General features: G+C 36.7%; 1 protein-coding gene and 1 pseudogene across 2 annotated transcripts; one reads left to right on the plus strand and one right to left on the minus strand.

The window, feature by feature from the left end:
* Window positions 1-312: 312 nt before the first annotated feature.
* LOC111021956 (pentatricopeptide repeat-containing protein At5g66520) lies at window positions 313-5,516 on the minus strand. Of its 2 annotated transcripts, XM_022299092.2 has the most exons (5): window positions 3,657-5,516; window positions 3,485-3,571; window positions 3,273-3,360; window positions 1,759-1,943; window positions 313-1,139 (listed from the first exon to the last, which is right to left on the minus strand). In XM_022299092.2, exon 1 carries the CDS (start codon window positions 5,302-5,304, stop codon window positions 3,709-3,711), a length of 1,596 nt encoding a protein of 531 aa, XP_022154784.2. In that variant the 5' UTR covers window positions 5,305-5,516; the 3' UTR covers window positions 313-1,139; window positions 1,759-1,943; window positions 3,273-3,360; window positions 3,485-3,571; window positions 3,657-3,708. The 2 variants fall into 2 exon arrangements, with proteins under 2 accessions (XP_022154784.2, XP_087980884.1); XM_088124758.1 differs by lacking the exon at window positions 313-1,139 and having other exon boundaries at window positions 1,323-1,943.
* A 3,405-nt stretch (window positions 5,517-8,921) lies between these two features.
* LOC148210974 (uncharacterized) lies at window positions 8,922-11,292 on the plus strand (annotated as a pseudogene).
* The last annotated feature ends 305 nt before the right edge of the window (window positions 11,293-11,597 follow it).

Consider the following 11,597-nt stretch of genomic DNA (forward strand, 5'->3'; position numbering starts at 1 on the left):
AGTGAGGTTCTTACGACATGAAGAACTCGATCGTGAACGTCAAAAACCTCGACCAAGAATCGAAAATATACAAAACTCGAGCAAAAATATAAGAACCCCGACTGAGTTTCATAGACAAATGTAGATTGGTGACCAACAAGATGCACTCTATCTTATCAATAAATAAATAAATAAATAAATAAATAAATATATATATATATATATATATATATATATATAAAAGCAAAACTGAAGATTCACTCTATGCAATAGGGTATGAAAACGATAACATTATTTCTAAAAGAAATAACATCTACCTCGTCGGTGTGAGATATATATCCAACAAGAAACCACCCAAGTCCTGAGATAGATTGAGGATTTGACTTTGATAGTAAAAAAAAACATGGTATACTTTCTGAGAGTACAATGATCCTATTATTGCGTTGTCTGAATGCTAAGTACAAAATGGACTAGTAGAAAATTAATAGTTTCGTAAGTATGATTTTCTGAACATTAAACGTTTAGGTGTGCATGTTAATTGAAACGTTGGTTGTATTGATTAAGACTTCGAGCGAGAATTCGTCAAACCTCGATCGAAAATTGAAGGTAAATGATAAACAGTAGTTCCCGCCCATACCCAACTTTATTACATTATTTTAATAAAACCCAATCGAGAATCAGTCGAATTCGCCCGAATTCTACTTCTCAATAATTCGTATTTCAAGGGTAGTTTGGTATATCTACTCTGTCTGACGTGTCAGAAAAAACAGTTTTGGGTTAGAAATAAAAGCTTTATTGATCTGGATTTTTGAGAGAAGGGGAGAGGGGGGCGTGGAGAGGGAGAGATGATGATGAAGAAACTTTATACACGCATGCAATGAACTACGATCAATGCTATGTCATCCTTCCATTTGTGACACTAACGGAAGTTTGACTCTAGAGATCTTTCAAAACTATTTTCTAAAGGTCAAGTATCAAATTGTCGTTTTTTAAAATTTAGGGACTAAATAGAAATTTATCATCAAATTCAAGCTAAAAGTAATCGACAGTTTGATAAATAATCTTGCAATTAAAATATTTTTTACTGCTTGGTGATAAGAAAGTTGACCTTTCACCGCCTGGGTTTTAGAACTTTCCCAGTGATGCAGTCTTCTTCGGATCTTGCACAAATTCCAAAAATAAAAATAGACGTATCAGATGATGAACAAAAGGAAAAAAAAAAACTGCAAGAAAATGTAATGTTATAATCAACGTTCTTCACTTTTCAGTTCACACCATGCCATAACTAACAACAATAATATGAGTTTTTGGGAGATAAATAGTTTTAGAAGCAATAACATGAGTTTTGGGAGTGCAGAGTACTTTTAGTAATAATATGCTTCACAGGTTTCGTTATATTAAAAGTACATTTAAAGTGTTTCTCGACAAGGTATTTGAGCCAAAAGCATTCTACAACTGCTTTCTTACGCAACACTTAACTGCTTGCAATTTTCCTTTTGAAAAGCACTCTTATGTTACTTACTCCCACACATGATAATTTTGAGGTGCCAAAAGGACTCTTAATATATCCCTGACTAGAACTTATCCTAAAAGTATTTATAGATAAATGTTTCACCTAAAAACACTGATTTCGCAGATAATCCTATCTTCACAATCTTGAGCCTTTGGATCAATCTATACACACCTCGACTTAACTCAATATTTACCGAGGCATTGAAACTCAGATATTTATTTTTATGAATTATGTTATGGTGTCTCAGTAATTCTCAATCAACTTACCAAGCAGGGGTGACCCTGCAAGATTGGCTCCACCAGCCTATGGTTCCTCATTGATTCTGTAGACACCAGAGAGTGCAGCCTCCTGATCCCAGTAACGGCCAGCAACAAATAACTCGGTACAACTAATGTTGGTGCCACAAGTGTTGACTCTCCACATATAAGCATGAGATTGATATGATAATGATCTGCCTCACGTGTGAAAAAAATCAGAATGATAGGGGTATTTAAGATTTTTTATTCAGTGTTCCATATGAAATTTGTCCCTCATGCCCCGTATGGCTATACTAGTGTCTTTCAAGCTAAGAAATACGGACACGGGACACAAAATCTAACATCAATTTCAGGGGCTAAAACTATATTTTACTCTAAAATATTTCCTTCTATTACCCTCATCTTAATTTCATCCATGAATGACTTGCGTTTAGCTCAAAATTCTCTCTTCTTACTTAGATTTTCCTGTTCTTTTATCTTCCTTCAATCTACCACGACTACAACTTACTAAATATTTACTCCTTTCTCAATCAAATTTCCTTCTTCACAAAGTAAACTAAATGTTCACTTTTGAAGCTAGCTTTTTCTCTTCTTTCTAATTTTAAATAATCTTCATTTCAAGCAACAATACACAAAAGTGAAGGGCCAAATAGAAGTTATTGTGCTAAAAAACAAGGAAACTCATATTTATTTTTCTTGAAAACGACTAACAAATCTTTCCTTCTTTCTCATTTTTATTCATTTATTTTATTTTTTTCTTTCTCCTTGTCCCATTTCCTTTCCTTTCCTTTACTTTTCACAATGGCTGTTGAAAGAGGATTTGGAGTGGAGAAATGGAAAAGGCTACTGTTCAGGTTGGAAATATGGTTCGATTCATGGGCTGAAGAATGTGGAGGAAGATGAAGTGCTGAAAATGGTGTCATCTTTGCCTTCAATTCCTCAGCCTCAGACTCCACACTCCACAGGAACCTCTGGAGTTCTTGGCAAGGTCTTGGAGTCTCCACAACATGGACACGGTTACACGCTAATTTCTAAAAATGTAAGACACGTTGTTTCTTTTAAAAAATTTAGATAATATATGTGTATATAGCGGCGAAGTTGAGCTGATGTAAAGGACAACCGGAGGTGGAGGGGACGGCAGAGGGCAATGGAAGGCAGAGAGCATTTCCACAGACTAGTTCTCTTTCATTAGTTTTTTTTTAAGTTATAATCTTTTTTTTCTTTTTTAATCTGGGGTGCCTTTTTTTATTTTTTTATTTTTTTCATTTAGTTTTAAGTGGACTTATATTTATTCTATAATTTTTACATAAATTTTATATGGTATGTCTTTGGCGTGTCTGTCGCGTGTTGAAAAAAAAAAACACACTATTTTGCGTGTCGGACACGTATCCCAAGAGTGTTCAGAGGTATTTGTGTCTGACACTGCTTCCTAACTTCCAAGCAAAGCATGTTTTATTTTCATGCCTAAAGAGAGAAACGTGATGCTTCTTAATTACATATTGAAATCATAGATGGAGATTTACCATGTAGATGATTTGCATAAGATGAAAATATCTCGCTAAGGCCATCCGCAAATGGAGGATACCCGAATATTCTCAAAGTATAGGTGATCTACAAGAAAAAAGATACGAAAAATGAATCACTTGATTTTGATTATTTCATATGATATATGAGAATGAAATTCGAGTCGTAATTAACCTACAAGTACAACATGTTTACTAGATCTGTTTCATACCTTGGCTGGATAGTGCATGACTCTGTGCTTCCTCCACCTCAAGCTCAAGGACGGAAACTTTTAGAATTCTTTTGACGTCAGAAGTCTCTGTAATCAAAAGAACTTGGTTATGCTTTTAGAAAGATAAAGAAATCAATTACTTAACAACTGAAGCTATTTTTTTTTTTTTTACCAACAAACCACGTGCAACTTCTTAAAGGCTTTCTCCTGTCTAAAAACCATTTCTAAATTACTTGACCAAGTGTTTCCCACTTCACCATTTTAGAAAGAGAACCGAGCATTTCACATATATCTTGCACTTGTGGATGAGAAAGATCGCCTGCAAGAAACTCTTGAACTGCACCATCAACCTCCAACACGCTGCAACCTGGTGTCTTTTTCATTCTTGCCTCTGCAAAAAATTTTCTTACCTCCTTTGCCGCCATTTCCCACCCGGCTTCAGCATAAATGTTGTATGAGAGGACTTGGGTACCACAATCTGATATACCCATAGCTGAAAGCTTTCTCCAAATTCTGTTCCCAGCTTCAATATTCCCATACTTTCTACAAGCACCAAGTACTGCTCCCCACACATTGGCGTCCACTTTACTGAAGCCTCCCATTTTTTCCTCTATAAATCTCTCAGCATCCTCCACCATACCTGCTCTAGCCATAAGATCAACCACACAAGCAAAATGCTCAAGTTGAGGCCAAACTCCATAAACGGTATACATTTGGTCAAACAATTTAAGGCCCCTATCAACCATCTTGGCATGTGTACAAGCGGTGAGGATAGCTACAAATGTAGTTTCTGTGGCATTAGTTCCTTTGATGACCATTTCATCAAATAACTCAAGAGATTTCTTCACATCTCCATTCATTGCAACACCTGAAATCATAGCATTCCAAGCCCCAGCATCTTTATTTGAAATACCATCGAAAACTGATAAAGCTGATTTGATGTATCCACATTTTGAATACATGTCAACCAATGCAGTGGCTAATATTGGGTTAGACTCCAACCTGTACCGCTTGGCGTAGGAGTGCATCCAAACCCCTTGTGTTATAGCACCAAGATGAGCACAGGCAGTAAGAACGCTGACAACAACTGATTCATTGGGCTTAATATCCATCTCTTGCATTTGCCTAAACAAACAGAGCACCTCTCTGAAGTCACTAACCCGAGAATAGGCAGCCATCATAGCACTCCAAGAAATTACATTCTTCTCTGGCATTTCATCAAACAACACCCTAGCACTCTCAACATCCCCCATCTTCCCATACCCATCAACCATCGCCGTCCACACAACCACATCCTTCACAGAACTTTTATCAAACAGTTGCCGCGCAATTTTCAAATCCACTAAGGAGTAGAATTCAACGAGCGTACTAACAACAAAAGGGTCATTCTCATAGCCGAGTACAATAACATGGGCATGAACTAAATTACCTGTTCGCTTCAGATCATGATAAACTAACGCGCAAGCTTTTATCAATGGTTGAAAAGTATAGTTATTAGCCAAAAGCCCATGATTAATCAAATCTAAGTAGCATAGAATTGCTTGTATCGGAGAACGTGATAGAACATACCCTCTGATCATCGAATTATACATAAAAGTGTTCCTCTGCCGAAGGTTCTCGAAAATTGCACAAGCGTACGAAAACAAAGAACCGCTATCGTCGCCGGAAGTTGCAGCGACGGCGAGTAGAGGTGCGACGGCGTATGGATTTTCGGGGAGGTGGGTCTTAAGGAGGTGGGCATGGATTTGTTTAAGATGTTGCAGAGACTTGGATTTGTTTAAAAGGGGAACGATCGTGTCCTTAAATGTCTTCGGAATCATTTCAAGTGCTGGTTTCTGGGTCAATAGTAAAGAGACGAAATGGGTATTTAAGGTTGTTCGGTGGCGCTAAAGTCTACGAGCTCGCGTTCCAAACTGCCGCAGCACGGCGGCGCGTCGGTGGCTGGCGCGTTACCTGGCTCTGCCAAAGGGGACCTTTGTTTTCCCGCCTGAGCTAGAAAATGGGTCTATTCATTTATCGAAAAATAATAGTGAACCATTTTCACGTTGATTACTAAAAAATTTACACTTATTTATATGTTTTTTTTTTCAACGAAAAAAATACAGTTTTGACCTTTGGAATTTGGAGCAGGTACCTACGTAAGTTGTATTTTAACTTTCAAAATAATCAGTGAAATAGGTGTATATTTGGTCCATAAAATTTTAAAATAGACACTTTTAGTCTTTGAAAAGTTGAAAATTTGTTTTAAATGGCCCTTAAGCAACCTTTGACCATTAATTAACTTAACAGAAAAGTGACGTGCCAAAATTATTAATTTATACATAATTTTTTTATCCAACTTGGACATTTTCTTTCTTCCTTCTCCCGTCCCTACAATGTCTGATCGTTGCTCGTCGGAGGGAGGGAAAGTTTATCCCTCTCTCCTTCGTTCCAGATTTTAAACAAAAGGAGAAAGGAGAGTCCCCTCTCGAAACGAAGGATAGAGGGAGAGTTCTTCCCTCTCTCCAACGATGGCAAGCTCCTATCATCACCCTTGCCCTCGCTAGAGAGAGGGAAGAGTTATCCTTCCCTCCTTCATTTAGATTTAGAACGAAGGAGAGAGGGAATTTTCCCCCTCTCCACACAACCACGAACAATTAAGAGCGGTGGCCAGTTGCATGTAACAAAACTAAAGAGAGAGATGAAGATAGAACAATTTTTATATTGAGATGAGATTGAAGTGAATATAAGGAGCCCTTTTATAGAGCCTAAGTATAACTAATTTACAAATAATACTGAATAAGTTAGCTAATTTAGAGGAGAATCATGATTAGAGTAGGTTACAACAATCAACCTAATACACTCCCTCAAACTCAAGGTTGAACAGAAAACATGAGTTTGCTACGTAAAGATAAAAAGGCTTGTGTAGACAGCGCCTTGGTAAATAAATCAGCAATTTGGTCTTTGGATGACACAAAACGAACAGAAATATCCTTGCGCACGACCTTTTCACGAACAAAATGATAATCAATTTCTATGTGTTTGGTGCGAGCATGGAACACCAGGTTGCTGGCAAGAGATATTGCTGAAACATTATCACACCATAATATGGGGGGATCTTTCAAATAAACATACAAGTCACATAAATGTTGTCGTTGCCAGTATAAGTCAGCAGTAGTAGTAGCCAAAGACCGATACTCAGCTTCAATAGAAGAACGCGACACAGTATGTTGCTTTTTGGTCGACCAAGAAATAATGCTCGAGCCAAGAAACGCAACAAAGCCAGTGGTAGATCGGCGATCAATAGCATCTCTAGCCCAATCAGCATCACAAAAGGCAGAAAGGGTCAAGGCACTATTCTGGAACAAAATGCTAAGATCCTTGGTGCCATTTAGATATCGCAAAATACGTTTAACCGCAGAATAATGAACAACTATGGTATGTTGCATGAACTGACTAACCCGATTGACAGAGAAAGTAATGTCAGGACAAGTAAACGTCAAGTATTGTAATGAACCCACCAATTGACGATAGAGAGATGCATCAGTGAACATGGGACCAGAAGCATGTAGATCTATAAAAGTGGACATAGGAGTGGAGCATTATTTGGCTGAGCACATTTCAGAATGGACTAATAAATCTTGTAAGTACTTTGCTTGATTCACAAAAATACCAGTAGGTAAGGACTTAAATTCTAAACCCAGAAAATACCTCAGAGCACCAAGATCATATATTTGGAATTCAGTAGCTAGAGCTTTCTTGAGAACAGTAATGTAGGAAGAATCGGGAACTAGTGATGATAATATCATCTACGTATAAGAGGAGAAAAGTCAGAGATCCATCAACAGACCGTACAAATAAAGAAGTACAAACCCAAGTGTTAACAGATTATTGATGAAGCGTTCAAACCAAGCCCGAGGAGCTTGTTTTAGAGCCTAAGTATAACTAATTTACAAATAATACTGAATAAGTTAGCTAATTTAGAGGAGAATCATAACTAGAGGAGGTTACAACAATCAACCTAATAGCATGAAGAGGAAGAAAACAAATAAGTAGGGGAGAAAGAAGGAGGGAGGAGGAAGAAAAAAATGCCAGTTTGAATATAAAAAAAAATTAAAATTTTTGCCACATCATTTTTTCCGTTAAGGTAGCTATCTAATCAAAGGCGTCTATTTTAGAACTCTAAGGATCAAATAGACACTTACTTCAAATCTCGAGACCAAAAATATATTTTACCATTGATGTCTAACTACTAAGGACTAGATAGACAAGAGAATTAATTTTTAATTTGGTTTCTATAATTTAAAATCTTTATTACAATATTGTAACATAGTTAATTTTCTTTCAAAAAAAATTTGGTAGTACAACAAAAGTGGGGCGAGATGTTGATTTTTCTGTCCTCCAATGAATGAGTTGAGTAGATTACTTACTATGTGGTAAACAATTAAGTTTTCATTAAATATGACAGAGAGAGAAACTTTGTGAGTTGTAGAGATATGTTTCCAAATTACTCTTTTCTTTTGTTATATATGTTTTTCTTCACTCGAAAAACTCACTAATTTTCATTTGCTTTTTATTTTTATCCAACTCAAACTTTTATACAAACAACCTAACATAATCAAAATCGACAACACCTAACTTATAAAAATGTTGGTCTAGATAGAAAAAATTAGCACAAACAAAAATAGATAATTTCTCCTTTTATTAGAAAGAACAAAAATGGACGACACCCTTTGAGAGAAGGCTCCCTCACACTTCACAAACTTTCTTCTATTTCTTCATTTACCTCAGATGTCTGGCGTCTCTCACTTGTTTAATATGTGTGGACATCTCTCCTGTTTATAGGAGAAGGATCCTTGGAACGTAAGTAAATAGATTTTTCTAGTCAGTTATTCGATCTCACAGATTCTAGATACTTCTAATCTATGAAACACGGACACTTATTTTTGGGCGAAGTATCGTGTCCGACACAGATACGCCCGGACACGTGCCGGACACGTGTCAGACACACAATTTGGCGTGTCTGAATTTTTTTTTTTAAATATTGGACACGGTTGGACACGGCTGAGACATAGCCTGGACACGGCCTGTGTAAGTTTGTGGGTTTTCTGGGCCCAAATAGAAAGGCCCAATGGCCATTAGTAATTATTAATTAAAAAACAAAACAAATCAATAATAAAAAGTAAAAACCTAATACTCATTACCCACCCAACCCACGATAACAATCTCCCACTGCATGCTTTCTTTGCCGCCGACACCGCTGCTACCGCCGCTCGCCCTTGCCGCCGCCGACACCTCTGCCTCTGTTTTTCTTTGTTTTCTTAGGTAAAATGATTTTTTTGTACGTTTTGTTTCTATCTAAGTTTTGTTTATTTCATTTTCATTTTCTTTCATGTTTCTGTGAACCTAGTTTTGTTTATTTCATTTTCATTTTCTTTCATTGTGCTTACACATTTGGATGACATCTTCATCAAATTCAAATCCATCCCAAGAAACAACCTCTTTTAACATTGAAGATGATTCAAAACCTCTTTGGCAATACGTAACTAAAATTCAAAAATTGAGTGAGGGGGTGGAAATTTTTCATGGCAATGCAACTTTTGTCAAGCCATCAAGAAAAGCTCTTACACAAGAGTTAGAGCTCACTTGTTAAAGATAAGTGGTCAAGGAATAGGGATATGTTTAAAAGTTACTCCTACAGATATTGCGGATATGGAGAAATTGGAAGAAGAAGCGAAAAATCGGAAGGAGAGAAAAGCCCCTAAAAATATTCCTTTACCACCTTCATTTATATCAATCGATGGTGTTAATGTGAGTAATTCTCCTGGCACGAGTAATATTGAGCCAAAAAAGAGGAAAGGCACTCCAAGTGCAATTGAGAAGTCATTCAACAAGGCATCTCGAGATCAACTGAATGCACTCATTGCGCGAATGTTTTATTCTGCTGGCTTGCCATTTCATTTAGCTAGAAACCCACACTTTAGAGGTGCCTTTAGTTATGCGGCGAACCATATGTTGACCGGATATGTACCTCCGGGATTTAATTCGTTGAGGACGAGTCTTTTACAACAAGAGAAGGCGAATATTGAGAGGTTATTAATACCAATTAAAGGTGAATGGCGTCTGAAAGGAGTGAGCATTGTGAGTGATGGATGGAGTGACTCACAAAGGAGGCCTTTAATTAACTTTATGGCCATCTCTGAAGGTAGACCAATATTTTTGAAAGCAGTAGATTGTTCTTGCGAGGTAAAAGACAAGTTTTTTATTGCTAATTTGATGAAAAAAGTGATCAATGAAGTTGGTCCTGATAATGTAGTGCAAGTGATAACCGATAATGCTCCTAATTGCAAAGGTGCAGGACAACTCATTGAAGGACAATTTCCAATGATTGTATGAACACCATGTGTAGTACATACATTGAATCTTGTCCTGAAGAACATTTGTGCTGCTAAGAATGTTGAAGACAATCAAATTGCATATGGAGAATGCAGCTGGATATCTGATGTTGCTGTAGATGTCATGGTTGTGAAACATTTTATCATGAATCATTCTATTAGGTTGTCCATGTTTAATGAATTTGTACCTCTTAAATTGTTGTCTGTGGCTGAAACACGTTTTGCATCGATTATTGTTATGTTGAAGAGGTTTAAATTGATTAAAGGTGGCTTAAAAGTCATGGTCATCAGTGACAAGTGGGCAAATTATAGAGAAGATGATGTGGGAAAGGCCCAACATGTAAAGGAGTTATTGCTTAATGATTTATGGTGGGACAAAATCGACCACATTCTTTCCTTCACTTCACCTATATACGACATGATCAGAGCTTGTGATACAGACAAGCCTTGTTTGCACTTGGTATATGATATGTGGGATACGATGATCGAAAAGGTGAAGAAAATCATATATAGACATGAAAGATTGCAGTCGAACGAAAATTCATCTTGTTATGATGTGGTGCACACCATTCTCGTTGATCGTTGGAACAAAAATAATACTCCACTACATTGTTTAGCACATTCTCTAAATCCAAGGTATTTACTACTTAATTACTATCTATCATTTAATTCTTACTGAGATTAGCATGATTTATATTTAACATGAGAGTTTAACATTTTTGTAAAAACTTAAATTTAGGTATTATAGTGAAGAGTGGCTTGCAGAAGACTCTAATTGTGTGCCTCCGAGTCAAGATGTGGAATTAACTAGGGAGAGAATGAAGTTGTTGAAGAGGTATTTTAGTAGCCCCGTGGATCGTACAAAGGTGATTACAGAATTTGCAAATTTCTCTACAAAATGCGGAGATTTTGCAGATTATGATTCTATAGCGGATAAATATGTATTAGATCCTAGAAGTTGGTGGGTAACTTATGGTGTCTATGCACCCATGCTTCAAGCAATTGCCTTTAAATTACTTGGACAACCTTCTTCCTCCTCATGTTGAGAAAGAAATTGGAGCACATACTCTTTTGTTAACTCTGTCAAGAGGAATAAAATGACGCCTAAACGTGCAGAAGATTTGGTATTCATCCATAGCAATCTTCGTCTCTTATCAAGAAGAACCCCAGAATATTCCCAAGGAGAGACTAAGTCATGAGATATTGCTGGAGATAGTTTTGATTCTCTTGAAGACGTTGGCATGCTTGAAGTAGCAAATTTGTCTTTAGATGAACCAGATTTGGAGGTTGAAATTCTTGACGAGGATGGTCACGCTGACAAGGATGATATGAAGACTTGAAATGATAGTTTTAGAACTTTGGAACTTTGTTGTCACTGTATTGGTCATTTGGGACTTTGTTTTTGTAACTTTTGTTGAACATTGGATCATTGGATGTAATTGACTTCATATTTATGCATTTATTGTATTTAACAATTTTTGTATTAAATTTATATATATCCTAAAAAAATATTAAAAAAAATTAAACGTATCCCCAACGTGTCCGTGTCCTAAGTTTTTAGGAATTGACGTATCGTCGTGTCCTGTCGTGTCCGTGTCCGTGTCCGTGTCCGTGTCCGTGTCCGTGTCCGTGTCCGTGCTTCTTAGCTTCTAATAATTAATCTGTCATTATCTAAATGAATTCTTTGGAGTCTAAAGAAAAGCTAAGATATTTCTAAAACATTTTCTTTAGATATTTAT

This window comes from Momordica charantia, assembly GCF_013281855.1.
Source record: "Momordica charantia cultivar OHB3-1 chromosome 6 unlocalized genomic scaffold, Mcharantia_2.0 BLBB01000006.1, whole genome shotgun sequence".
Taxonomy (NCBI): Eukaryota; Viridiplantae; Streptophyta; class Magnoliopsida; order Cucurbitales; family Cucurbitaceae; genus Momordica; species Momordica charantia.

What these genes read in the sequence shown, in the direction of transcription:
- LOC111021956 (XM_022299092.2), bottom strand. Translation starts at nt 5,304, where the DNA reads ATGATTCCGAAGACATTTAAGGACACGATCGTTCCCCTTTTAAACAAA.